This window comes from Dipodomys spectabilis, unplaced genomic scaffold (genome assembly GCF_019054845.1).
Source record: "Dipodomys spectabilis isolate Male_0828 unplaced genomic scaffold, ASM1905484v1 ptg000273l, whole genome shotgun sequence".
NCBI lineage: Eukaryota > Metazoa > Chordata > Mammalia > Rodentia > Heteromyidae > Dipodomys > Dipodomys spectabilis.
Window position 1 is genome coordinate 9957436 of NW_024870950.1, and position 27271 is coordinate 9984706.

General features: G+C 53.3%; 4 protein-coding genes across 12 annotated transcripts in view; 3 read left to right on the forward strand and 1 right to left on the reverse strand.

Annotated features, from left to right (window-relative positions):
* The window catches only part of LOC122126094 (pyrethroid hydrolase Ces2e-like), a 29283-nt gene extending 26750 nt beyond the window's left edge, over window positions 1-2533 (reverse strand). For 2 of the 5 annotated variants that reach the window (XM_042700661.1, XM_042700656.1), the window contains exons 1-2: window positions 2397-2533; window positions 952-1359 (exon numbers count right to left, since the gene is read on the reverse strand). In XM_042700661.1, coding sequence (XP_042556595.1) covers window positions 952-1027 — 76 coding nt within the window. In that variant the 5' untranslated portion in view covers window positions 1028-1359; window positions 2397-2533. The remainder of the gene's footprint in view (window positions 1-951; window positions 1360-2396) is intronic. The other 3 variants (XM_042700657.1, XM_042700658.1, XM_042700659.1) reach the window with 3 other exon arrangements.
* Window positions 2534-3628: 1095 nt separating this feature from the next.
* Window positions 3629-6609, forward strand: Ciao2b (cytosolic iron-sulfur assembly component 2B). The gene is made up of 5 exons (XM_042700674.1): window positions 3629-3831; window positions 4963-5042; window positions 5288-5413; window positions 5870-5915; window positions 6370-6609. The coding sequence occupies exons 1-5, from the start codon at window positions 3693-3695 to the stop codon at window positions 6465-6467; spliced, it is 489 nt and encodes a 162-aa protein (XP_042556608.1). The 5' UTR covers window positions 3629-3692; the 3' UTR covers window positions 6468-6609.
* Window positions 6610-11315: 4706 nt separating this feature from the next.
* Window positions 11316-14650, forward strand: Rrad (RRAD, Ras related glycolysis inhibitor and calcium channel regulator). Its single transcript, XM_042700673.1, has 5 exons — window positions 11316-11426; window positions 11660-12065; window positions 12732-12805; window positions 12936-13140; window positions 14015-14650. The coding sequence occupies exons 2-5, from the start codon at window positions 11678-11680 to the stop codon at window positions 14290-14292; spliced, it is 945 nt and encodes a 314-aa protein (XP_042556607.1). The 5' UTR covers window positions 11316-11426; window positions 11660-11677; the 3' UTR covers window positions 14293-14650.
* Window positions 14651-17248: 2598 nt separating this feature from the next.
* On the forward strand, window positions 17249-26581 carry Cdh16 (cadherin 16). 5 transcript variants are annotated; one of them, XM_042700651.1, is made up of 18 exons: window positions 17249-17392; window positions 17938-18119; window positions 18396-18473; window positions 19174-19329; window positions 19400-19538; window positions 19841-19999; window positions 20609-20805; window positions 21356-21478; window positions 21678-21828; window positions 22064-22291; window positions 22369-22445; window positions 22516-22704; window positions 22862-23103; window positions 23648-23781; window positions 24581-24823; window positions 24984-25091; window positions 25369-25485; window positions 26227-26581. In XM_042700651.1, exons 2-18 carry the CDS (start codon window positions 17967-17969, stop codon window positions 26322-26324), a joined length of 2592 nt encoding a protein of 863 aa, XP_042556585.1. In that variant the 5' UTR covers window positions 17249-17392; window positions 17938-17966; the 3' UTR covers window positions 26325-26581. The 5 variants fall into 5 exon arrangements, with proteins under 5 accessions (XP_042556585.1, XP_042556587.1, XP_042556589.1 ...); XM_042700653.1 differs by having other exon boundaries at window positions 17249-17388; XM_042700655.1 differs by having other exon boundaries at window positions 17249-17388; window positions 17955-18119.
* Window positions 26582-27271: the final 690 nt, after the last annotated feature.

Sequence of the window (27271 nt, forward strand, 5' to 3'; positions counted from 1 at the left end):
AGAGGAGAGGAGAGAAGAGAAGAGAAGAGAAGAGAAGAGAAGAGGAAAGAGAAGAGAAGGGAAGAGGAAAGAGAAGAAGCCTGGAAGGAATAGGTGAGGCCCATGGGTAAGGTAAGGGGGAGACACTTTAGGCAGATTAGATGGAGAACATTGTTAGGGACCCTACTAGGAGGCTGTAGGATGAGAAAGATCAAGGGCTATACACACACACCTGGGCATGGTTTCTTTCTGGCATGAGCTCTTGATAAGGGCCTCGATTGTCTAGCAGGCACTGGGCATATGCTTTGCCCTGCAAAGCCGAGCTATGCCTTTGCCAAGGACTGATACATAAGTGCAAAGAACCGACAGTCCTTTAGTTCAGCTTTGACATTGTGTGGCTGAGGGTCTGTGTACCACCTTGCCTGGAACCACTTTGGAGGTGCCATGGTACTTCTCTAGCCAATGGGGTAACCTACTCAAAAGCAAATGGCAGCATGAAGGTATTATTGTTGCTTTACCCAGGACCATTAGCAACTACAGCCAGACACAGCCACAGATATAGAGAAATGATTGTCCTGAATATTCTCTCTCTCTCTCTCCTCTCTCTCTCTCTCTCTCTCTCTCTCTCTCACACACACACACACCACACACACACACACACAGACACACACACACACACACACACACACACACACCATCCTCTTCCTGGAGGTTTCTGCCCATCTAGGGAAAATCAGAGCTTCCCACAGTGGGCTGGCTCACTCCTTGGTGTCCTCAGGTGTCTATGATCCCTCTCTGAGATATTTGGAGACCAATCTGGTCACCTCGTGGGGGTACTTTAAAGTGGCATAAGTTTCCCACACTTTGCTCTTGACTCGCCTTTTCCTCCTTCCCTTTCCCCAGTCTCAAGCTCTGCTCTACACCATGTGGCAGATCTCACCTGGTCCCCATCGCCCCCTGCAGGAGTCTCACCGTGGATCTGGAGTGGGAGAAGCAGGAACCCACAGATCATTGCAGTCAGCCAGGCAGGAAATCGGTCCAGAGGCATGGTTGGCTCACAGGACTGTTTCTGTGCCTCTGTGTGGCACACTGCAACTCACTCACAGGCACAATTAAACTGGGCCTTGTGCAAGCAGGAGTTTAGACCTGCTGGAATAGGTGGGGATCTGGGTGGGGCTGGGGAAAGAGATTTCTGTGGAGAAAGTGGCACTGACAGGGCAGAAGTCACAGGAAGTCAGTGGCTCGCACTCAGGATGTGAGCCTTCCTCTTCTCCTACTTCCCCTTCGCTTTCCTCCAGGTGGGTTGTGTGGCTTCTGCAGCTCTTGAGATACTAGGAGCTGTCTCCAGACCTGAGATCATTATGTTTACTGAGGTGAAGGCTGTAATGGAGAAATTCAGGAGTGCTCTGAAGAGAAGCAGGCTCAGGAACCCACAAATGGACTGTGCCCCCAGCTCCCATGGGGCAAAGGTGAGCATTTGAACAAGAACAGGGAGCTGCGACTGTGTTCTTCATCCTGAAACTCCTTCTGTCCTGGGACTTAAACTCTGGGTCTGGGTGCTGCCCCTGAGCAATTCAGCTCAAGGAGAGTGCTCTACCACTTGAGCCCCAGTTCCACCTCCAGTTTTCTGGTGCTTAATTGGAGATAAGAGTCTCATGGACTTTCCTTGCCCAGGCTGGCTTTGAACCACGGTCCTCAGATCTCAGCCTCCTGTGACACGCGTGAGCCACTGGTGCCTGGCCTGAAACTCCTCCTTGAAATCAGGACTCAAGTTTATTGCTAGGACTCCTTCAAGTTCCCTCAATCCTTAGAGTCATGGTCTTAGGGTCTGCATGGACCCTTCCCTATTTGAAAAGAGCTGTTCTGGGGCTGGGAAGGTGGCTCAGTGGTAGTGCCTCCCATGCATGAGGCCCTGGGTTCAATTCCTCAGCACCACATAAACAGAAAAAGCCAGAAGTGGCACTGTGGCTCAAGTGGTAGAATGCTAGCCTTGAGCTGAAGAGGTCAGGGACAGTGTCCAGGCCTAGAGTTCAAGCCCCACAACCCACGAAAAAAAAAAAAAAAAAGAGCTGTTCCATTCAATCACACTTGTGACTGACACTTAAGGACTTAGCCTTTTACCTCTCTCCCTCAATGGCTATCCTTGCTACTTTTACCACCAAGATAAAATTCACAGTTGTACCCACTTGACAAACATTTAAGGGGAACTTGCTGGTGGTCATGCTGGGACTTAGGTTCTCAAGGTCTGTGGTAAGGTAGGAGAGACAGTCGCATAACCAAGAGTTTCCAAAATAGCCTGTGGACATTTTTTGTCTTCAGCAGTTAACTTCCTCCTTGACACCTTCCCCTCAAGCTCCACCTCTGCGCAGTCCGGCAGAGCTGACCTTAGTCTCTGTTGCCCCCTGGAGGAGTCTCACCTTGAAGAAGCAGAAACCGGAGCCCATACACCATAGCATGCACGAGGCTGATGCAGCAGCATGGTGGGAACCCAGACCTCTGTCAGTGCTGCAGAGCATGCTGAGTTTCATCCACAGGCGGCACTGGCCGCAGCAGCAATAGCAAATTAGAGCTTTCCCACTCCAGACTTTGGACGGGGCAGGAACACGTGGTACTGTGCAAGGTTTGCATTGCGAAAGAGTGGGCACTGAACTTGGTAAAATTCCTGAGGAGCCAGAAGGCCATGTCTACCTCCTTATCTCCTGTGCCCCTGTTGGTCTCCTTGAAGGTACTCAGTGACTTCTGTAGCCTCTGAGTTACCAGGACTCTCTCCTCAAACCCAGAGTCCCTCCTGGCCCTATGGTTCTGTAGGAGTAGCAGGCACATCACTTCTGGAGAAGCCAAGACCTCTGCTGGGATAGCAATAGCCAGTCTGGACACTGGTGTTGCTAAACACAACCCAAGGCTAGCGATGGGATATCAGAGCAGAAGAAAAGTAGAGAAAACACAGAGACACTGACAGAGAGATGGGGGAGGGGCATGGGGGTCCCAAGGCTCACGGGCACTTGGGCCCCAAGTTTCCACCAGCAAGCATATTTATTTGAGTTTACACAAAGAAGGTTACCATGGATACGGGCAAAAAGAAAAGCATCTATATTATCACAATCAGAGCCGAAACAGAGCTTGTGAGAGATACTAGTTCCTTTATTCTTTTGCAGGAGGCTGCAGCCCAGGGAGAGCCCAGACCAGAAGTCCTTACCTAGCCTCCCAAGGTTAAGCTGCTAGCTCAGCTCTTTTATCCACAAGATCCCGAGTATCTCCAGAGCTGTCTGCTTTAACCCTTCATGGCCAGCTCTCAGCGTTCCGAGGCCGCGTTCCAAACTCTCGAACCTTCCCCCAGGTTTCACAGCTTGGTGTCAGAGTCCCCGACACGCCAGGCCAGCCGGATTTCTCGGAGGAAATGGCGAGACTCGGCCTCAGAGAGCCGATAGGCTGTATGGGAACGACCCTGGCCTCTGTCAAGGTCTCCGCGGGATCGCCAGGCCTCGCCTGACCCGGGTCCCTTCTAAAGCCTGGCGGGAGCCATCCGCATTTTCCCTCGGTCTCAGAGGCCAGCACGCAAAGCCACCGCTTCCCCCAAACCTTAGGCGGATTCCGAAAAGCGCGCCGGGTCCCTCGCGCCACCCCGTAGCCACGCCACGCCTCCTTCCCGTACTCCGGAAGTGGGCTATTAGGAGCGGAAGTGGACCCCGGCTGGGGTCGGCCGCCGTTGCGGGATGGTGGGCGGCGGCGGAGGCGGTGGGCTGCTGGAGAATGCAAACCCCCTCATCTATGAGCGCTCTGGGGAGCGGCCCGTGACTGCAGGGGAGGAGGACGAGGAGGTTCCCGACAGCATAGACGCACGGGAGATCTTCGATATCCGCCGGTGCTGGGCCTGGGCCGGGCCGGGGCGGGCCGGGGAGCGGACGGGCCGGGACGGGGCGGGCCGGGGAGCGGACGGGCCGGGCCGGGGCGGGCCGGGGAGCGGACGGGCCGGGCCGGGGCGGGCCGGGGAGCGGACGGGCCGGGGAGCGGACGGGACGGGCCGGGACGGGCCGGGGAGCGGACGGGACGGGCCGGGACGGGGCGGGCCGGGGAGCGGACGGGACGGGCCGGGACGGGGCCGGCCGGGGAGCGGACGGGCCGGGGAGCGGACGGGACGGGCCGGGAGCGGACGGGGCGGGCCGGGACGGGGCGGGCCGGGGAGCGGACGGGCCGGGGAGCGGACGGGACGGGCCGGGAGCGGACGGGACGGGCCGGGACGGGCCGGGGAGCGGACGGGACGGGCCGGGACGGGGCGGGCCGGGGAGCGGACGGGACGGGCCGGGACGGGGCCGGCCGGGGAGCGGACGGGACGGGCCGGGGAGCGGACGGGACGGGCCGGGAGCGGACGGGGCGGGCCGGGACGGGGCGGGCCGGGGAGCGGACGGGCCGGGGAGCGGACGGGACGGGCCGGGAGCGGACGGGACGGGCCGGGACGGGCCGGGGAGCGGACGGGACGGGCCGGGACGGGGCGGGCCGGGGAGCGGACGGGACGGGCCGGGACGGGGCGGGCCGGGGAGCGGACGGGCCGGGGAGCGGACGGGACGGGCCGGGAGCGGACGGGACGGGCCGGGACGGGGCGGGGCAGGCCGGGACGGGGAGCGGACGGGACGGGACGGGCCGGGAGCGGACGGGACGGGCCGGGACGGGGCGGGACGGGGCGGGCCGGGGAGCGGACGGGACGGGCCGGGCCGGGACGGGGCGGGACGGGGAGCGGACGGGACGGGGAGCGGACGGGACGGGCCGGGGAGCGGACGGGCCGGGAGCGGACGGGGCGGGCCGGGCCGGGGAGCGGACGGGCCGGGACGGGGCGGGCCGGGGAGCGGACGGTACGGGCCGGGGAGCGGACGGGCCGGGACGGGCCGGGCCGGGGGCGGCGGGGAGCGGGGAAGTGACTGGAGTCCGACCGCTGGCTGAGCTTCTAAGTGGACAGAAACACAGGACGTGCTTTCCTTCACTTACCACATCTTATTCGCTCCATCAATGACCCAGAGCATCCCCTGACGCTAGAGGAGTTGAACGTCGTCGAGCAAGTTCGGGTTCAGGTGAGGCACGCCCAGCATCGGGGGGGGGGGGGGGGGGGGCGGGGAAGCGACTCGTTTGGATTTGAGCAGCAGACACCTGAGTTGGGGGAAGCGGGGGATCTTTACCATGCCCATTTTAGGGGTATTGATGCTGAAGCCCGTAAAGATTAGGTGATTTGCCCACAGCAACAGGCTTGGAGGGCACCTGGGCTGGGGATAATTGTGATGTCCGACCTCTCTCCCCCTCCCCCAACACCTCCCACCAGGTTAGTGACCCTGAGAGCACAGTGGCAGTGGCCTTCACACCCACCATTCCGCACTGCAGCATGGCCACCCTTATTGGCTTGTCTATCAAAGTCAAGCTTCTGCGGTCCCTTCCCCAGCGTTTCAAGGTCAGTTGGAGTTGAGCACCGGAGGGTGCAACTAAGTCTGCTGCTAAGGAGGAGGGGACTGGAAGAACAGGGACATGGAGAGGATATCAGAGTTAGGGCCTAGGAGGATCCCAACTAGCAGAGATGAAAGTGGGCTGAAATTGGCCAAGTTGGTGTGATAGTAAGAGAGATCTGAACTGGAAAGTGGCAAAGGAAAAAAAAAATAGTGAAGGGTGTGGCAAGAGGAGCTGTAGGTGGATTTGGATCTGACCCACGGTCGTTGGCCAGTCCTTTGGGTAGAGTTGGAATGGCTGTGGGTGAGTTTGGGGCGTAATGGTGGGACCAGAATCTAGAGGCATGATTAGGAGGAAGAATTCGTTGGAAGTAGCACTGGAGGGTTGGGGGCGGGGAAAGGGGGTGGGGGGAGGGGGAGACAAGAAGGGGTGAGTGCTCAGGCTCAGGTTGTTTCCTTCTCAGATGGATGTGCACATTACCCCAGGAACCCATGCCTCGGAGCATGCAGGTAAGTGTGAGCTGGTGATGAAAGTGATATCCTAGGGCCCTGTGCTGTGGGAGGTACTACCTTGCCACAGTGGTCTATAGGGAAATTGGGGAACGGAATTCCGACTAGGTGAATGGAATTGTCTGTGAGATTTAGCCTATAACAAAGCTCACCTGACTCAAATCTCCTGCTTACCATGTACCACCCCCCTGTGCTCTCCAAGTAAACAGGAAAGTTGTGTCAGATTTTGACAGTATCAGAAGCAGGTGAGAGGCAGTCTTAAGAAGACAGGATCACTGTGGGCTTATATGATTGGTTGGGTAGTCTGATTTAAGATATGGGGTCCTAGGAAGGTGATAGGAGAGCCTTATATTGGTGGGAATGTAGCTTATACTAAGGCTTAGAGATTAGGCTAGCTAGCAGCTTAACCAGAGCTGGTTTTGATTCTGCCTTTCTCACCCCTTCTTTCACACAGTGAACAAACAGCTTGCAGATAAGGAGCGAGTAGCAGCTGCCCTGGAGAACACCCACCTACTGGAGGTTGTGAATCAGTGTCTGTCAGCTCGCTCCTAAGCTTGGCTTCTGACCCCCCAGCCTGCACACTGTTCTCTACTGGCCCCAGCTGCATCCAGGGGTCATGACTTTGTTTTCTTGAATCACTGACAATGAGAAATTAACATTTTGCATTTTGTAATAAACCTTTAATTTATATTCATTTTCTAGGATGCCTTAGTGACTTTGTCTTGGAATCATTTGGGATTAGGAGGGAAGGCAGGGGCAGTGGGTGTCCCTGCAGAGTGGACCCTACCTAGACCTCGCAGGTAGCTGGGTCAGGCACAGGCCATCATGTCTGGTTTTGTTTTGTTGGTTGGTTGTTTTGGGGTTTTAACTCAGGCCTTGTTCTGGCTAAGCATGTGCAACTACACCGCAAGCCACTTTTGCATTAATTATTTTTCAAATAAGATTTCACATTAGGGGCTAGGAAGATGGCTCAGTGGTAGAGTGCTTGCTTTGCATGCATGAGGCCCTGGGTTCAATTCCTCAGAACCACATAAGCAGAAAAAGCAGGAAGTGGCACTGTGGCTCAGCTGGTAGGGTGCTAGCCTTGAGCTGAAGAGCTGAGGGACAGCGCACAGGCCCAGAGTTCAGGCCCCATGACCAACTAAAACAATAGTAATAATAATAATAGTAACAATAATAATAAAGTTTTTTTTAAAAGATTTCACATTATACCTGGGCTGATCTGGACCATGATCCTTCTGTTTGTGCTTCTGCTGGGATGACAGATATGCACCACAATGCCCAAGTTTTCTATTAGTTAAGATGAAAGTCTCATTAACTTTCTTGTCTGGGCTAGCCCTGAATATCAATCCTCCTGACTTCTGCCTCCCATGTAGCTAGGATTACAGCCTGCACAAATCTATTCTTGATGGCCCATTGACAACACTTTGCCTGTCCTGAGAGTGGGCATTTGGGCCCAGGGGTTTACTGTTTAGCTTTATTTACTGTTTACAGTTTTCCATCCAGCCCTGTGTGGCAGTTGCTTTTATCCATGAGGAAATTAGCTTCTAGAATAGTTTTCAACGCTTATAGCTCAAGAGGTAAAGGGAATCTAAACATCTGGTAGGGGGCGCTGTTACCTCCATAGAAAGGCCTAGGCCCACCCCAGATCCCAGCTTCTGTTGTGATCACTGCTCACTGATGACTGAGAGGACACTGGAACTGATTGCTCAGTACATGTCACTCTTCATACATGATTGGGATAGTCGTGGCAGTCTCTTGGGACTGCTCTGTAGGGGATATGAATAGGCCCTGGTCCTATTTCAGATGATCTTCCAGGGACTAGACCCCCATTCCACAGATAAGGAGCTGAAGGCTCTAGGTAGGCATGGTGCCTGATCAGGGCGATCAGGCCCAGGCAGCCTTCCTGAATTATAAGCCTCATCACATGCGGCCTCTACTGGATGTATCTGTGTTCAACTGGAAGTGGGGGTCACAGAGAAGGGATGTGTCACTGAGTCATTCCATCGGCCCTCTTGGCAGCCAGAGCATGATTGGGTAAGGGATACCAAGCTGTTCATGCCACGGTTGGGATTTCAGATAGTCCCCTTGACAGTCTTGACTCATAAATGCCTGGCCTCTGACTGCCTGTGGGACACCATCTGTGCATACTGGGCCAGCACCCAGGGAACCTTCTGGAACCCCCAGCTGTTGGGTGAGGATGCAGAAGTAACGGTAGGGGGGAAGAGCTCAAGTTCTCTGAAACCCATCTCTAGGTATATCTGGCTCTGCTATTTCTGGCCAGTGACCCCTGAAGCCTCTGTTACCATGTCTACAAAATGTGAAAACAAATCATAGCTAAATGAGATTGATCTCTAGATCAGGTGACACATGAACAAGCCCAGCCGTGTCTATTCATTATATTGCCCCTGGTAAAAGGGCCTATACTCAGATACTGAGTATAGGTCAGTAAAATGAATGGATGGATGGATGGATGGATGGATGAGTGAAGCCTTAGAACAGAGTACAGTCCTTGAGACCTGGAGGCTGTGGTCAAGGAGGGCTGAGGACACTGAAGCCAGTTCCCAAGTTTCCTTTGCACCCCACCTGAGATTAGGTGGGGTACCACAGTGAGAAGATGGGTATAGAGGGGCTGGGAAGGTGGCTCAGTGGTAGAGCACTTGCCTTGCATCCCTGAGGCCCTGGGTTCGATTCCTCAGCACCACACAGGCAAAAAGAAAAAAGCCGGAAGTGGTGCTGTAGCTCAAGTGGTAGAGCGCTAGCCTTGAGCTGAAGAGCTGAGGGACAGCGCCCAGGGCCAGAGTTCAGGCCTCACGACCGGACCCAAAAAACAAAAAAGGAAGAAGAAGATGGGTATAGAATACAGGGAAGAGTTGTCTTCATTGTTAAAGGGATCCCTGGAACAATCCTGAGCAAACCACTATCCTGGAGAGAGAATGGTGCAGAAGCAAGAGAAAGCCTACTGATTCACTCAGCCTGCCCTATCCACCCAAGGGTGGTAATAATACAAGTGTTTTGAGATGGCTCCATGTGTGTCTTGAACCAATTACAGTACCTCTACGTATTATGTTACATATGTGTGTGTGTGTGTGTGTGTGTGTGTGTGTGTATCTCAGAACAACTCCCAACAAAATATTAACCGCAGTGGACACAGGAGGAAACTGAGGCTCAGCCAGGATAAATGCACAAAGGATGACATAACTAGAAAGGAACAGAGGGCCTTAGGGCTGCTTCCAGACTCACTTTGTGCATTCTAGGCGACCAACTTCAGCACAGAGGGCTGGGAGGACTAGATGGAAGGAGTAGAAAAATGTGTCTCAAGGTCACATTCTGGTGTGAAAGTCCTCTGGCCCTACCTAGGTTCCTGATAAGTGTCTCTACCCTGTTGGGGCAGCTACCAGAATGCCTGGGATCTGAGTGGCCTGTGTGTATGCTGTTTCCTTGGCAATGAAGACACACTGCTGAAGTCAAGAGCTCAAATTACCAGAGGGGAAAGCCAGCCCTGTTTATATGCTCAGCCTTCTGCTGGGAAGGGCCACAGCTACTGCCCTCCCCCACCCCTCTGCCAGACATCTAGGGGTTCTTCCCAGCTACACCACATGTGTATGTTGGGCAGGCGGGGGGAGGGGGGCAGGGGGAAGGTTATAAGCAGGTGGCCAGTATTCTTGATGGGAAATGGTATGCTGGTTCTAGAAACTTCTATCCTCTGATGAGAGGTTGAGCTGACTTTCTCTTCCTGCTAGATCTTATCCGAGAAGCCACAGCCAGCAAGTTTCCAAGGTCTTCCAAGGTTTCCCAGGTTTCCAAGGTCTTTCCTAATGGGGATGACACACGGGCTGGCTCCTTCTGACCAACTCTTGCCTACTTCGAAGACTTCAAGAATAAGAGAGCCCTTCATGAACCCCTAACCTTTCCTAGTCAGGCCCTTATCCATCCAAGGACTTCTTAGATGTTGCCAAGGAAACTGATGCAGCAGTCAGAAACTCTAGCCCAAGTCTCCATGACAACCTGCTACAGCCCACTAGGGTCCATCTATCTGTGATGTCACCTGAGTCTTGAATAGGTGCCCTCCCACTGACACCCGTACTTCTCACAATCTAACATCAGAGACTGATAGCAAGTTCTTGTTCTAAAATACGTCACAGCCTCCCCACCCCCCAGTCCTTATGACAAAGATGAACAAGGTGGAATAGGTCATGATGTCCAATTTATGTCCAATTTTATCTCCCTGAAGCCGGAGAGAGCCAAGATCCAGTAGACCAGAGGAATGGCTAGCACTAGACACTCAGCTTCCTGATCACCTCTCCTTCCTCTGTGCCCCCCCCCCAACCCTAGGTCTGAGGGAGAGTAAACTTTAGACACCAAAGTGGTAGCAAGTCACTTCCCACCTCTTGCCCATACTCTGTCTGCATGTGCTCTTCCTGGGGCTAAGGAAGCAGGAAAAGCTTAAAGAGTCAAGTGTCTACATCTTGCTGGCATCCTACACTGTCTGCCTGGATTTCCCCAACTCAGGGCAACCTCCAGCCCAGGGGCAGAATAACCAGTGCCAGGGGCAGATATTTTTAGCAGAGTTGCTGGCAGTTGCTTGGAAGGTAGAGTTGTGGGGCTGAGTTCACCTTTTCCCATCTCTGGGCCTGTGTCTTCCCTCTAGGATTGAAGCATGCAATCCTGCCTGCTAGGCACTACCAGGGGGTCCTCCTGGTCCCTTCCCAGCCACCTGCTACTGGTCCCCAGGGATTCACAGACACCACCATCACCTCTACCTTTCATCCCTAAAGACAGTCTTATTACAGACAATCTTCAATTCTCCAGGACAGGGAAGTGCCAGAAGGATTTGGTGTGGACTCTTTAGGAACTCTAGCAATGATTTAGGAACTCTAATAAATTCTAGCTCTCATATGGGCCTGTGAGGAGTGGGGGGTTAGGGACTGAGAATTTGTCCAGTCCTAACTGGTCTACAGGCTCAGGCAAAGGAAGGGAGAATTCATTCTTAAAGGGACAGACCTAATTTTTCCCCAAGAGGAGTTGCACTTTGGCTGGTCTAGCCTGCCTCCCCACCCGTGTCCACCACTCCCCCCAAACCCCCCACAGTACACACACACACACACACACACACACACACTCGTTCTCCCCCTCCCTCTTTTCCCTCCCTCCTTCTCTAACACGCCCAGTCCTTGGGAGCTGTCTAGCCAGCCCCTGGTGTGTGTGTGGGGGGGGGGGGGGGTAATCTCAGTGGGTGCGAGGCCCTCCCCTGAAGGTGGGGATTCCCCGCAGTGTGGACACATCAGCCCGCAGCAGCGGCGTGGACGGGGGGCGGGGGCGGGGCGGGGCGGGGGCGGGCGGAGGCTTAAATAGGCAGCTCTGGAATCGCCGACCCAGAGCGGGCTGAGGACTCCAGCCGCGCGGAAGGTCCGAGGGTCTGAGCCCAGCTCTGCGAGCGGGGTGCTTCTGAGCCCCATCGGCCTGCGTCGGAGCCCCACCCTGGTCCTCACGGTGTCTGTGCGCGAGTGGGTGAGTGTCCCGGGGAGCGGGGTGCGGCGCGCCGTCTGAGTCGCCGATGGCTGGGCCAGGCTTTGGCGGGGTTACAGGTTAAAGACCCTAGTGGCCGGGAGTGGGTTGCGGCCAAGCATCTTTCCTGACTCCAGATCCCACTTCTCTGGGCCAAGCATCTTGCCGGACTCGGGGTCCCACTTGCCCCCCGCTGCGGCTTACACGGCCATCCCGGTTGGTTCCTATTCCTCCAGACGGCGGCGTCGGACGAGATGACCCTGAATGGCAGCAGCGGCAGCGGCGGCGGCGGCGGAGCCGCGGGGAGCCGCGGCGGCGCGGGCCGCGAGCGCGAGCGCCGTCGGGGCAGTACCCCCTGGGGCCCGGCGCCCCCGCTGCACCGCCGGAGCATGCCGGTGGACGAGCGCGACCTGCAGGCGGCGCTGACTCCGGGCGCCCTGGCCGCCTCTGCCGCCGGCGCCGCGACCCAGGGCCGAAGGCTGGACTGGCCCGAGGGCTCCTCGGACTCGCTCAGCTCCGGGGGCAGCGGCTCCGACGAGAGCGTGTACAAGGTGCTGCTGCTGGGCGCGCCCGGCGTGGGCAAGAGCGCCCTGGCGCGCATCTTCGGTGGTGTCGAGGATGGTCCTGAAGCAGAGACCGCAGGTGAGAGGAAGGGGACATTTCTGGGGGAGGGAAGACCCCAGGGTTAGGACAGGGAACACGGGGGGGCCCACAACTAACAGTTGCAAAATACTATGAGACCCTAAAAATACTAATATGCATACCTCTATCTTCCCACTTCAAGACGGGAAAATTAAAGGAGGAAGGACCACCTCCAACCATCTTCTTCCCCTTCGGCCATGTGCCAGCCCTTGATAGGGAAGAAATGCCCAGAATAGAAGACCCAAGGTTTGGATTTCTCTGTGGCATGAGGGCAAGACATTTCTCCCTGCAAGAGTTGGGAGTTTCTAGAAAAGCTTTAGGTTGACCAAGGCCTCCACGGGTTCGTGACAGTCACTAATTCTGACTCCAGCTATGGTGATCACAAAGAGCCCAGCCTAGGCGGCAGGAGGGCAGAGAGCACTGGTGTAGACACTTGGGACATTGCTAATTTGGGGGACATAGGTAGAGATCAGGCATAACATGCTCACTCACCATTCCCAGATTCTAGTCTTGTTCATTCTGTTGCTATTAGCAGCCTTCTTCAAGTAGAGAAGTGTTTGGAGAGCTGTAGGAAGGAGTGATAGGGTGTGGCCACAGCAGGGAAATGGGTAGGAGGGGGGGAGCTTTTGACAGTCAGTTGGTAACCTGGCTATATCTTCCGTCCAGGGCACACATATGACCGTTCCATCATGGTGGATGGCGAAGAAGCATCACTCATGGTCTATGATATTTGGGAGCAGGTAGGATGTAGGCTGGGAGGCAGAGCAGGGGTGGATGGAGGGATGAGCTGGGGTAGGTAAGAAGCTCTTGGTAGAAATATAGGAAACTCTTGTGACGGTGTGTGTTTCTCTGTGTGTGTGTGTTCTTCAGGATGGGGGTCACTGGTTGCCTGGCCACTGCATGGCCATGGGGGATGCATACGTCATCGTGTACTCAATAACTGACAAGGGCAGCTTTGAGAAGGCCTCAGAACTTCGGGTCCAGCTACGGCGAGCCCGGCAGACCGACGATGTGCCCATCATCCTGGTGGGCAACAAGAGTGACCTGGTCCGCTCTCGCGAGGTCTCCGTGGACGGTGAGCGGGCAGCGGGTCAGAAAAGGGGGGAGGGGGATTTGACTGGGCTGTGGGCCAGTCAGTCTTGGCTGGGCTTGAGTCCCTGGGGATCATCAGTGGCTAAAAATGTTCAGGAAGAAAACGGGAGAGGGAGGGGGAGAGAGAGAGGAGGAGGAGGGAAAAGAGGAAGGAGAGAGGGAAAGAAGGGGAGGGAAGGAGGGAGTAGAGAGGCTGTCCAATCTACAAGGCTGGCTTCCAGAGGTCTCAGAGAGCTAGGGAGAGAACCAAATCTGCAAGCAGAGCTAAGACACCTCAGGTCCCTCTCCCTTCCTGCCTCTTTGACTCTGGCTTGGCCGATGTGTGGAGGGGTTAGATGGAAGGAAGTAGAAGAAACCACATCAGGAGGTTAGAGCTTGATTCAGGCTGCATTGGGGCCAGTCCTGGAGTAAGCTTGGTTCTTTCCTCTCAGGCTTAGCACTTTTCTCTGTGGTCCCTAGCACTGAATGCATCAGAAGAAGCTAACAGTGACTTCATAACATTGTTTTCCCTCTAGTCTACTGAGTTATTCATCAGAATATAACATAAAATCATAAAGCACTAAGCTGTCCAGAGAAGTGCTCATTTCCCTTGGTTTACTATTGTAGTACTTCTGTTTAAATATCAGGCTTCAAATAAATGAATATCTTTTGTGTGTATGTGCACAATGTGCCTTCCTTCAATGGTGTCCCAGAGGAAGAATGGGATCTTCTTGTTTCTGCAGAGAACCCAGGATTTTCCCTTTTCTTACCTGAGGATTTCTGGGTAGTAGCTTCTTGGGGTGGCCAGAATTTGAGTGGGTTCCCCCCAACCCCCCACTCTTTGTTTATTGAAACACATCTGTCTCCTACCACACCAGAGGGCCGGGCCTGCGCAGTGGTCTTTGACTGCAAGTTTATAGAGACGTCAGCGGCACTGCATCACAACGTCCAAGCGCTGTTTGAGGGTGTTGTGCGTCAGATACGCCTGCGCAGAGACAGCAAAGAGGATAATGCACGAAGGCAAGCTGGTACCCGGCGGCGGGAGAGTCTTGGAAAGAAGGCAAAGCGCTTCCTAGGCCGCATCGTAGCACGCAACAGTCGCAAGATGGCCTTCCGCGCCAAGTCCAAGTCTTGCCACGACCTCTCAGTTCTCTAAGGCTCTGGGGGTTCCCAATACAGTGGGAAGATGGATGGGCTGAGGGGATGGCCCTCCTTTTATGCCCCTCAGAACTGGGCATGCCTCATGCCACAACTCATGGACAGACAGACAGTGCTTGGCCTGGGAGGTGTGTCTTTCGATGGCCCGTGAGGGCTGGGCCCATCAAGATGCATGTGCAGGCCCATGTGCATCCCAGAAGCAGGCTGGGCCCAGCCCTTGGCAGGCCTGTGTGTGTGGGGACAGGACTCCACCTTCCTCCTTGCAGGTGTGCATGCCCTGGAGAGAGGCTGTTCGATGCAGTTGCTATTTGTTTACATGCATTTTTTGTAATAAAGAATATTTCCTGACATGCTGGGGCTATCGACTGTGTTTCTTCCATCTTAGGGTTATAGCAACAGGAAGGTTGAGACACAAGGGCTCCAGGCCCCCTCACCCTTAGACCTTGAGAGACAGATGAGAGGGTGGGAACTTCAGGATTGGGGAATCCAAAGAGCAAAAGGAAACAAAATCTTTCCCATGACATTATCCAGATCCTTCTGCCCTGGGGTCTGATGTTGTCTACTGTTTACTGTTCTTTCCTCTGAGTAGCCAGGCCAGCATTGGCTAACTTAATTTTAATAAAAACAGTTCTCTGTAGTCCTCCCTGACTGGAATATGAGATCTTGGAATTTGTCCCAGTATGCTTATGGCTCCCAGTGTGCTTATAGTTGGGTGCACCTATGGCCAGGAAAAGGAAGCCAGGACTCACCCTCCTCCACACATGTACCTGCATCGGAATTTACTTGCGGTAGCCTTCTCTTATCTAGTCTTTATCACTTTCTGTAGTTTCAGTTATCCTTGGTTGACTGCATTGTGAAAACATTAAATGGAAAATTCCAGGAATAAAATAAAATTTTATACGTTCTGAATTGCACTTGTTCTGAGTAGCATGATGAAATTTCAAGCCACCTAGCCCTGTCTCACTCAGGATGTTAATCATGCTTTGTCCAGAGGATCCATGCTGCCTATGCTACCCACCTGTTTGTCACCAAGAAGCCATCTCTGTGATCAGATCAACTGTTATCATAGTGCTAGTCATTTATTTTCGTTAATGATGCTCCCACTAAAGCACAAGAGTAGTGATGTTGGCAATTCAACTATGACAAAGAGAAGCAGTAAAGTGCTTCCTTTTAGTGAAAAGGTAAAAGTTTACAGGTATGTATGCACACACACACACACACACACACACACACACACACACACACACACACACCATATATAGTTCGCTACTATCTGTGGTTTCAAGTACCCATCCAGTGGGGAGTCTTGGTATCCCTCAAAGATAAAGAGGACCACTGCACATGGTTTTAGATCCTCTCATCTCCAAAGCCTAAAGGCAGCCTGAGGCAAGGTAAGGGACAGCTTCTGAGAAGATAAGAGTCCATAGATTTCTTGATGCGTTCCATTTATTCATTCCACAGTTCCTTGAGGCCTGGCTAGAATCTTGATTGCAACTTGTTCAAGGCAAAAAAAAAGATTTAAGGAACAGTTCTTCCACATGTGGGTAGAGGGTCTCTAAGATTCCCCCACATTTCTCCAGAGCAGTATTAATTACTCAGAACTTCTGTTGCTTCCTCCATTCCCTCCAACATACTTTGAGGCATGTGGAAGTCTGCTCTTCTCAGAGCAGGTAAGGGTTCACTGGTCTGAAGAAGAAACTAAGCCCTCCTGGCTCTGCTACTTATTGCCAAATCTCTTACCTTTCTGTGACTCTTTGTATGACTTGGTGACAGTGCTCTCTTTGGAATAGAGTGAGTAGAATAATGAATTATGTACTTAGAGCAATGCCATGGATATAATAGACTCAGTAATGTGAGACCTCCTTCAATATTTTCACACAGTCTAGACTCAGGCTGGATGCTCAAGTGACCCCCAGGCAGATGCCCAGATTCTGACCAAGTGGGAGCAGCTAAGGAGTTCCTGCCCAACTTCTAACCTGCGACACTAACCAGAAACACCAAGAAAAGGCTTTGATGGAGACCCCAGAAATCTCCAGGGACAAGGAACAGGAGACTGAGATCTTTACAGCTTTTCTCCTTGCCTGGTATTCCCGTACCCCAAAGTTCCTCCTGGGTCTGCTTGGCAGCCCTTGCTGAAGCAAAGACCCTGGTTGGCCCTATACCTCCTTCAAAGGTCAGGATTGAGGGGACTCAATCTCTTTCCTACTCGGAGGCATGGGGCAGTCTATTGTCCCAGCCCTGTCTATGTTACAGAGGCCAATGTAAGGACATGGGAAAGTTCAGGGGAGCTCAGACGACAGCAGACTCTATCCCCTACACCCCTTGGTCCCACTGGTGGATGGTCTTAAGCCCTAATACTCACATTTCTCATGTGCCATTAAGGTGAAATGTGAAGTCCTTGTCTTAGTTCTCTATGAACCAGTTGGATGCTGCTGGAGCAGGGCAAGGACCAGGTCATGGCTGGAACCCTGAGCCTAATGAATGGAAGACAAGCTTGTGTCCTCCGTGCATGAGTAGAGGCAGCACATGGTGAGAGATTGGAGCATTACCAGAGGGGCCTCCAATCCAGTCTATGAGCATAGTGTCTTTTTGAGCTGAGCACTGAAGCATGAGTAGGTACCTCACTGATGGACAGTGGAAGGACATTCCAGGTACCAGGAACAGCATGTGCAAGGTGCAACTGTAGTCCTGGGCCTACAGGGGAGAAATGAAACCAAGTCTGAAGTCACAGAAAAAGAAGTAGTGTTCAAGCCCAGGGGGCCAAGGAGTGCCCACTGGACTGTGTCAGGTTGAGGGAGTGCCAGGCCAATAGTCTGCCCACCTCCTGGAGCTGGCAGTCACGGACATTGAGCAGTCCTAGCTTTTCACTGTCAATGAGTAACTTGGTGGGGAAGTGGGAGGGGGGGATTAGGCGGAGCCAGGCTGGCTGCTCTGGGTCTAGTGGCGTTTTCCACTCCTGACCAAGTGTGCCTAGACCGCCTACCTGCTCAAGTGTCCACCTTGCTCTGCCCCACCCAGCCCAACCTGCCTGAGCTCCCTGGAGAACGAGCCCTCTTTCCTGGCAGCTGGACCAAGAGAGTCGCCTTTGGCACCAGTGAGTGAGGGGCTGAGAGGGCATGGGTGGACTAGGGTGAGGACAGGGTGGGGGGTAAGGGGACACTGTCCTCTTTTTGTGTGAGAATAATTCCCAGGGATCCATCATGGAGTGGTTGCCAATACTCTGCGTGCTTGGCTATATGCTAGGAGTTGGAAAATGCCAAGACGAGGGCAGATACTCTGTCTTGAAAGTTGCAGTTGGGAGTAGGACAATCTCCAAGCCTGAGTCAGGAGTCTTGTGTTCCAGGAGGAAACCCCTGATACTTAAGTCCTGTGTGACCTTGGCCAGGCCCTACCCTTCAGGACTTGCCTACAACATGCCACTGCAAGAAATAGTCTCTCCAGTTTCCAATATTTGTGATGTCGAGGAGCTTTTAGGAATGATCGCTTTGGGATTTATAGGCTAGGGAGGTTACTGCAAGAAGGAGACGAGGTTTTGGAGGTGGGACTCCTAAAAAGACTTTGTAGGGTCAAGAGTCTGTGTGACTGGATCCGGGCACCTTGCTGAGTCTGGCTGAGAAGCTGAACCATTTTCTGCCTGAAACAGAGAGCTTCCACCCTTAGGGGAGGAAGAGGATGCAGATCTACAGGAGATCCCTCTGGCTGTGTTTATGGGATGGAACCCCTCTTCCCATCCATCTGGGCTGGGTCTTCACTTCCATATCCCTCAGGCCCGTCCTGATTATGGCCCTGACCTGGCTGTGGCTGCTTTGCCTCTCCAGTTCCCAGGTAAGCTGGGCCCTTCATCCTACTTCAGGTCCTGGTAGTAGGGGTGGTTGGCACCTTTGTCTCCAATTTTACCTGGACCAACGATATTGACCATGGAAATAGTGTAGAGATAGAGATTCAGAACTAGGACTGAAGGCCTGCTGTCTGCAGGAGGTCAAAGGCCAGAGGGTAGATGGACTGAAGTGTGACCAGGCCTAGGGAAGGGGGAGAAATTTCCTTTCCTACCAGGTCCCAGCAGGAAGACAGAGCCTGGGACAAGGTAGAATTCTCCCACAGGCTGAGGCCCAAGCTGCGGAGCTGCATGTGGAAGTCCCTGAAAACTATGGTGGAAGTTTCCCTTTGTACTTGGTCAAGGTGAGCCTAAGAGCTGAGTGAGTAATCAATCCCCAAGTCCCACCCTTCCAAGTCCGCCTCTTACCTCCAGCTCCCATCTTCTTTCTTACTTTGGCTTTCTTTTGGATCCTGCTTCCCAGAGAATATGTGTTATTACATGAATAACATGACTTTAGTCCTAGAGAATTTCAGAATGAAATATTGGTGCTGGGTATAGTGACACACATTTGTAATTACGATGCTGAGTCGGCAAGTAAAAGCTAGCCTAGGCTACACAGAGAGATCCAGTATTAAAAAAGAAAAATCTGAGTGCCAATGGTTCATGCCTGTAATTCTAGCTACTCAGGAGGCTGAGATCTAAGGATTGTGGTTTGAAGTCAGCCTAAGTGGGAAAGTCTGTGAGATTCTTATCTCCGATTAACCAGCAAAAAGTCAGAAGTGGAGGTATGGCTAGACTGGGGCAAAAATGCTAAGGAACAGCTTGTGGGTCCTAAGTTCAGTACACACACACACACACACACACACACACACACACACACACACACACACATACACGTTGGGTAAAGCAGAAACTCAGGCTTTTACTCCCATTGCTTGTTGAGCCTCAGGCAAGTGCCAACCCCCTTCTGAGGCTCACTTTCCCCACATATAAAATGGGGTTGTTAGATAAGAGACATATCTAAGCCTGGTCCCTACTCCCTTTGCCTCTGCTCTCACCCAGCTACCAGTGCCCCTCAAGGAGGCTGGAAGCCACGTTGTGCTGTCAGAGAGCTCAGATGTGGCAGCTGAAGTCCCCTTTGCTGTGGATCCAGATTCTGGCTTCCTACTGGCAACCAGAGCCCTAGACCGAGAGGAAAAGGCAGAGTACCAGCTACAGGTATGGCCAGATGAGATAGAGGGGACAGTCATCAAGGCAGGACTGGGCACTGACTGCTCTTTCATGCCAGGCCACCCTGGAGAGTGATGATGGACGTATCTTGTGGGGCCCGCAGTCTATACTTGTGCATGTGAAGGATGAGAATGACCAGGTGCCCCAATTCTCCCAGACTGTCTACAGAGCTCAGCTGAGCCAGGGCACCAGACCTGGTAAGAGACAAGGGCAACCAACTTGCAGCAATGTCAGGTGGCCACTAATGGGGGACAGGACCACAGAGTTGAAGCTGTCCCTCCCCAGCTCTAACCCATCCTATACACTCCCATTCTACTGAGGGTACCATCTACTCTTGGTTTTAACTTGTTCATCTGAGAAGTGGGAAGAAAAGCTGTGGCTCACCCCCAGAACCTGGCATGATGATGGATAGGGAAGGAAGGGCCAGAAGGAGAAGGGTGGGCATGGAAGACTCCCTATCCTGCCCTCCATTACAGTTTACTTCCCTACCGTACACCAGGTGTCCCCTTCTTCTTCCTTGAGGCTACTGATGGGGATGAACCAGGCACCGCCAACTCAGATCTTCGATTCCATATCCTGAGCCAGACCCCGGCCCAACCTTCACCAGACTTATTCCTACTGGAGCCTCAGCTGGGAGCTCTGGCACTCAGCCCTGAGGGTGAGCCTAAGCTGGGATGGAGGGACAGTCAGGGAACAGTGGAGATGGGTCGGAGGTGGCTTTGAGCTATAAGGAATGGATGGGCTGGAGCTGAGATGAAGGAAGAGGAAACAGTATTGTAAGTAGAGGCCATGCCTGGAGAGTTAGGAAATGGGGTGGATGAAGTGCCTCAGCTCTACTCTCTGGAGATACCATAGAATGGCCAGAGGAGCTATTGTTGGGATACCTCAGTACTGATGGCAGAAGGGACCTGCATGTGGGAGTTCAAACCAAAGGCATAGACTGATAGAAAAACAAGTGGATTATATCTCAATCCAGCTAGCATCCTTTCACCCAACTAATCCCAAACCCCCATCCAACCTTATCATTAACAATCTATTAATCCATCCAAGCAATCATCTACTCATCTTCCTATTCTGATGATCCATCTACCCCCACCCCCAGTTCACCAACATGTACTTTGTGGGTAGCTATAGAAATGATATTGCAAGCTTTCAAGTCTTGGTTGGATGCTCATGACCCTATCATCCCTTGACCTAGAATCTCAAGAACACCTGCCTTATGTGTGGCTTCATATGTGGTATCAGCTGATCATTCTACCTTTTTTAGGAAGCTCCAGCCTACAGCATGCCCTGGAAGGGCCTTACCAGCTCTTGGTGCAGGCCAAGGACATGGGTGATCAGGCCTCAGGCCACCAGGCTACAGCAACTGTAGAGATCTTCATACTGGAGAACACCTGGGCACCCCTAGAGCCTATTCACCTGTCAGAGAACCTCAAAGTCCCATACCCACATCACATTGCTCAGGTGAGTTAGTGGCTATCAGCAGCTAAAGCAGCTGGGAGACAGCTGTGCCTGAGTCTCATGGACACTTGATTCCCTTTCCTCTTTCTATCACCCTTTCCACTACTTCCCATAGTCCCTCACTTGCCATCCTCTGGCAGGTGTGGCTCTGTATTCTTATCTCTAGTACTTGCCCAAGGCTTTCGCTTCCTCAGGAAAACAGCTGCCACTTCTTGCTGCCATGGGGATTGTCACCCAGGCCAGGAATGTCTCAGGCCTACTCTAGGAATGCCCAAGGGTCAGTTTCAGCCTGAGAGGGCAGAAAATAAAAACAACCTGGTCATTCAGGCACTGTGTCAGGACTCAGGTTTGGATCAGGACAAGACTGCTATAAAGTTGTCACCACAAGTATCCTAAATATAAAGAGCCTACCTGGACTCCAGGGACTTGGAGGGCAGCAATTCCATAGTTAGAGTCCAGGCTTCTTGTTTGTAAATCAGTTGGGTTTAAGGGTGGGCATAGATCATTTCTGCCCCTTAACCCCAAGTGCCTTCACTCTATGTCTACCTCCTAGGTACACTGGAGTGGAGGAAATGTGCACTATCACCTGGACAGCCAGCCTCCTGGGCCTTTCAATGTGGATGCAGAGGGGAAGATCCATGTGACCAGGGAGCTGGACCGGGAGGCCCAAGCTGGGGTTAGATGAGAGGGATGCGGGGGAGGGGGGAGCTAGAGGATGCTTAGTCATTCTTTGGTTGGCTTTTGTGAGTGTGACCTCCCTCCCAGATGCTGAGGCAGTGGAAGAGAGCCTAGAAGAGCTGGAGCTAACCATCTAGAAGCTCCAGGAGCTGCCCTTGGTCCTGACCTGAAGCCCCTCCCCTCACTGCCCATTACAGTACCTGCTCCAGGTGCGCGCTCAGAATTCCCATGGTGAGGACTACGCAGAACCCCTGGAGTTACGTGTGGTGGTAATGGATGAAAACGACAATGCACCTGTTTGCTCCCCGCATGCTCCTTCAATCAGCATCCCTGAACTCAGCCCCCCAGGTGGGCTATAGGAATTGTCAGGCTGAGGGAAGGATGGAGTCCCTACAAACCATCTCCTTTTGCATCTCTTGGCCATATGGAGATCTAACTTTAGGTCCCTATCTCTAAGTTCTTCTCCAACTCACACACATATGTACACACAAGTTCAAGTTCAGTTTTGTACAAAAAGAAAAGTAGGCAGGGCAAGGCCTGTAGGCTGAGCCATGGTTCCACCCAAGTGGGTTCTGTTTTGTAGGTACTGAAGTGACTAAGCTGTCCGCAGAGGATGCAGATGCCCCTGACTCTCCCAACTCCCATGTTGTATATCGGCTGCTGAAACCTGAGCCTGAGGAAGGGACTGAAGAGAGAACCTTTCAGCTGGATCCCACCTCAGGAAGTATCACACTGGGCACTGTCCCTCTCCAAGCTGGCCAGAGCGTTCGGCTCCAAGTGCTGGCCATTGACCTGGCAGGCGCAGAGGGTGGTAAGTGTCTTGATGGTGACCTGGGCTCCTGACTCTCTGTTCTTATTGGGCCTCACACAAGACCTCCCATGCTTTAGGCCTCAGCAGCACATGTGAAGTTGAAGTCTCAGTCATGGACATCAATGACCACGCTCCTGAGTTCACCACTTCCCAGGTATGTGGAAGCAAAGGGATAACTTGGGAAGGGTACTGGAGGGTCTCACTGGCTGTCACTATCTCTCCAGATTGGGCCTGTGAGCCTCCCTGAGGATGTGGAGCCCGGGACTCTGGTGGCCACACTCACGGCCACTGATGCTGATCTTGAGCCTGCCTTCCGCCTCATGGACTTTGCCATTGAGGCGGGAGACACAGAGGGGATCTTCGGATTGGATGGAGAGCCAGACTCTAATCATGTCCAACTCAGACTCCGCAAGGTAAGAATCTGGATGGTGGGAAAGGGATATGTGTATGTACCCCCATGCACATGCACTCGCACAATGCGCGCGCGCACACACACACACACACACACACACACACACACACACAAACACACCACAGCCCACACAGTGACCCAGAACTCACTGGTTTCAGAACCTCAGCTATGAGACAGCTCCTCATCACGAGGTGGTGGTGGTAGTACGGAATGTGGAAGAACTGGTGGGCCCTGGCCCAGGACCTGCATCCACGGCCACTGTGACTGTGCTGGTGAAAAGAGTGATCCCTCCCCTCAAGTTGGATCAGGAGAGCTATGAGGCTAGTGTCCCAGTCAGCACCCCAGCAGGTTCCCTCCTGCTGACCATCCAGCCCTTATACCCCAGGAGCAGACCTCTCAGGTGAGCCAAAAGCCTGAACTCTTACCTGGGCTAGATCTCTTCTGCTTCTCAGGGTTGAATCCCAGGCCTCAGAGGAGGCTCATGTTATCTATTATTTGAACTATCTCTCAAGTTATTGATAAGGCCAAGATTGTGTCTCCTGGGGCATGGAGGGTTGGGAGCACGGGGGTGAATCAGGAGGAGGGCACTTAGACCCTATGAGAACTCAGATTATCTCTCCATCTGGAAGGAGGCCCATGTCCTCCTCTGTCTCCCACTCAGATTGCAGCAGGGAGAGAAGGCTGTCCCCAAGCTGGGGCCCTATCCAAGCCCCTTGGCAAGGGAAGCAATACCTAGACTCTGATAGTTCCTCTACCACCCACAGTATCTTCACTCCAGCCTCCCACTCCAACAAGCCTCAAAGCTGTGGAGAGAGGCTGGGCACCCCAGCTGCCCCTTAGAGATCATGGAACTGGAGCAGGTCACACGATCCTGGGATTTCTGAGCAAGATCCCCTATGTAATCGCAGTGCCACCTCATTCCCATCCCCTTCTCTGGTCCTCAGGTTCTCCCTGGTCAATGACTCAGAGGGCTGGCTCTGTGTCCAGGAGGCCTCCGGGGAGGTACACACAGCCCAGTCTCTGAAGGGTGCCCGGCCTGGAGACACATACACAGTGCTTGTGGAGGCTCAGGACCCAGGTATGGCCAGGAATCAGTGGGACCTCTTGGAGGAACTACATTGGGAAGTCGCTCCCTATGCAAAACTCAGACAGATAGGCAGACCTGAATCTCCCCACCCCCTGGGCCCTTACAGACAATCCTTCAGCCTCTAGTAGGAGAGAAGGATGGGAAGCTGGAGCGTTCTGCCTTCCTGAGAATGGATTTACTCCAAAGTGAGAGGCCTGGCTTCTGCTTCCTTTCTCTTATCACTCTCCTGGTCTGACCTTGAAATCCTCTAATCCTGCTCCTTAGCCCCTAGAAGGTGTCTTAGGGTGTCAGCTTCAGAAACAAGCTAAGGGAGTGGGTGTGGGTCAGGGGAGGAAGGATGACCAGAAGCTGTATCTAAGGCAGACATGTTAGGAGATGAGCCCAAGGGCATGCTAAGGCCAGGTAGGAAGAATTATGAATGTTGTTTGGCTAGGATGGACTGGTTCTGGGAGGGTATTGTTGGGAGGGTGTCAAAAGTTTCCTGGTCATGGGTCAAGAGGAGTACCCCTCCATGGTCAGGGCATTGCCATGTTTCTGGGCTCTGGTTCAATATCAGGGATGGCTCTGAGGGCAGGTTTGGCATCCAGAAAGATGGAGGTGAGTCTGGCAGCTGCTTAAACAGTGAAGAGGTAAAGTCTGCTGTGAGGAAGATACTGACATGGAGATGATGGGATGAAGTGAGGGATGGATTGGAGGAAGGGTGGCTGATGACTTCAGGGTGTGACCTATGGGCTGTGTGGGAGGAGCTAGCTAAGGAATTCCAGGGCTCACCCCGCCCCCAACAACACAGATGAGCCAGAACTGAGCACCTCTGCCAGCCTCATGGTCCACTTCCTGAAGGCCCCTCCTGTCCCGGCCCTGACTCTGGCCCCCATGCCATCCCGACATCTCTGCACACCTCGCCAGGACTATGGCGTGGTCATCAGTGCACCCAGCGAGGACTCCAACCTGTCCAGTGGGCATGGCCCCTACGGCTTTGCACTGGGTCCCAACCCCACCGTGCAGCGAGATTGGCGTCTTCAGCCTTTCAATGGTATTTGGTGAGGGAAGGGAGGGAGCTGTGACCAAGTGGCAGCGGGGTTGGAAGGGAGGGATCACTTGGAAATGAAATAAGATGGGGCTGGATCTAGAAGGAGCAACCCCCAGCCGACCTTTCCAGGACAGTGATTCAATCATTGCTTGCAATCCAATAGATTCCCATGCCTTCCTCACCCTGGCCCTGCATTGGGTGGAGCCAGGTGAACATGTAGTTCCAGTGGTTGTTCAACACAATGCCCAAACATGGCAGATCACGGTCCGAGGTGAGTCTGGAGCCAAGGATGTCATTTGCAGCCATCAAGTTGCAGAAGGAAGGGGCTGGGAAGGGGTCACTGATGCTCACACAGTTGGTATATACCTGTGCATACTTGTCCATTTGTGGCCAGGCCCCTATATCTGTGTGCATGCTGCCACATACATAGGAGTACATTCATGTATGCGTGTGCACAAAAATAGATATGTGCCATCTAGCTAGCCAGGGGGCTTCAAGCCACTGGGAGCCCTCCCCCACTCCTCTCACCTTCCCCTCCCTTCCTCCAGTGATTGTGTGTCGTTGCAATGTGGACGGACAGTGCCTGCGCAAGGTGGGCCGCATGAAAGGCATGCCCACGAAGTTGACAGCAGTGGGTGTCCTTGTAGGCACGCTGGCAGCCATAGGTAATGGAAGCTGGGTTCCTGTGGGTGGGGAGAGTGGATGGTTCCTGTGGATGGTTAGGGATGTCCTGTTTCCATAGTGTCTCCAGGTCTGCAAGTGTAACCTCCTAACTCTTTATTATTTTGCACTTTTCTCTTGGTGTCATCCTCATCCTCATCAAGAATGGTGTTTACCATTGCATTATTTTGCGTGGCCAGCGTGTCAGGCCTAGCACATGAGGTGCGTTATCGCATGGAATCCCCACTGCATCCTGTGAGATGGATCTGTTGTCTTCCCGTTTTACAAATGAGGTCTCTATGGCTCAAGAGAGTTTAAATGACTTGTGCAAGTTTACGCAGGACAGATCTCTTATCTTTCCACTCTTGTTCCTTTAGTCCAAGCCACTCTTTCTGTCTCCTTTATTTTTTAGTCCCCTAAGTATTTTCCTCATTTGCTTTGCTGGTCCTAGCACAATGCTGCCATGTACCTTTCTCCTAGAGGTCTATGGGAACAACTCATTGGACATTAGCTGTCCACAGAGAAGGGAATGTTGGAGGCTGGGGTGAGTTAAGGAAGCCTCAGTGAGTTCAGGGTCTGGTAAAAGTTGACTGAGCCAAGTCCTCAGAGTCCTTCAGGTTCTAGGAGTCACTCCCCAGCCCTCAGACTCCGTTCAGTTTTGGAATCACTGTCTAGGAAACTTTGTCCCTACAAATGGAGAAGTCCCACAGCCCCCTTCTGAGTGTTGATGTACTTGGACCTCTCAGGCTTCTTCCTCATCCTCATCTTCACCCACCTGGCTTTGGCAAGGAAGAAGGACCTGGATCAACCAGCAGACAGCATGCCCCTGAAGGCAGCCGCCTGAGTAACCTAGGAAAACTCAGCTGGGAGCTTGGCCTCTGGCTCCATCTGAACCCACTGGGAAAAGTCCTTGTGCCCAAAATCCAGTGAGGGCCACTACAGAGTAAAAACCCCTTCTATCTTCCTGGGATGGAGGTACTGTCACTATGTATGTTCCAGGAGCCTGAATGACTTTATGGGATTCCCAAAGGAGTGCTCTGAATGGCAGCTCATTGTCCAATAATAAAGCTTCAGTGAATGAGCGGGGCAGGGCCCTGAGAATTGCTGTGCTTGAGTGCAAATGTTCATGCCCCCTCCATCTTCTGGCTCTGGGGATTAAGGAGCAGAGTTGGGATCCCTGAGAAGAAAGACCTAGGGACATCATTTGGACTTTTGGTGAGCTCTTGGGGACAAAGCAAGACAGGCTATTTCCTTGGGTATCCAGAGCTCACTGCTGGGATGGATAATTGTGATGGTGTCATTCCTGTCTTTCCAGGATATCGTTTTGCTATGGGAGGTCATAATCCTGTGAGTCTGTGTCCTTTGTTCCTGGAACTCTTTTTTTTTTTGTGGGGGGGGGGGGGGAGGGTCCGGTCGTGGGGCTTGAACTCTGAGCCTGGGCACTGTCCCTCAGCTCTTCAGCTCAAGGCTAGCGCTCTACCACTTGAGCCACAGCACCACTTCCAGCTTTTTTTTCTTTTTGCTTATGTGGTGCTGAGGAATCGAACCCAGGGCCTCAGGCATGCAAGGCAAGCGCTCTTCCACTGAGCCACCTTCCCAGCCCTGTCCTTTGTTCCTGTGTGAGCACAGTTGTGACCCTATGCATGAGCTTCCTGCACACATGGGTTAGCAGAGATCCCCCACTCTGCAAGGCAGGCACAGGAGAATAAAGCCAGAGATGAATCCTTTTGTCCTGTGCAAGTTCTCAGGCACTTTTGGAGTCCACACAGGTGGTGACCATGTCAGGGAATC

Coding starts and splice junctions, on each gene's coding strand:
- Ciao2b (XM_042700674.1), top strand. CDS start 3,693: ATGGTGGGCGGCGGCGGAGGCGGTGGGCTGCTGGAGAATGCAAACCCC. Junction 3,832..4,962: donor AGACGCACGGGAGATCTTCG/ATATCCGCCGGT, acceptor TTCACTTACCAC/ATCTTATTCGCTCCATCAAT. Junction 5,916..6,369: donor CCATGCCTCGGAGCATGCAG/GTAAGTGTGAGC, acceptor TCTTTCACACAG/TGAACAAACAGCTTGCAGAT.
- Rrad (XM_042700673.1), top strand. CDS start 11,678: ATGACCCTGAATGGCAGCAGCGGCAGCGGCGGCGGCGGCGGAGCCGCG. Junction 12,066..12,731: donor TCCTGAAGCAGAGACCGCAG/GTGAGAGGAAGG, acceptor TCTTCCGTCCAG/GGCACACATATGACCGTTCC. Junction 13,141..14,014: donor TCGCGAGGTCTCCGTGGACG/GTGAGCGGGCAG, acceptor CTACCACACCAG/AGGGCCGGGCCTGCGCAGTG.
- Cdh16 (XM_042700651.1), top strand. CDS start 17,967: ATGCAGATCTACAGGAGATCCCTCTGGCTGTGTTTATGGGATGGAACC. Junction 18,120..18,395: donor TTTGCCTCTCCAGTTCCCAG/GTAAGCTGGGCC, acceptor ATTCTCCCACAG/GCTGAGGCCCAAGCTGCGGA. Junction 21,829..22,063: donor CCCTGAACTCAGCCCCCCAG/GTGGGCTATAGG, acceptor TCTGTTTTGTAG/GTACTGAAGTGACTAAGCTG.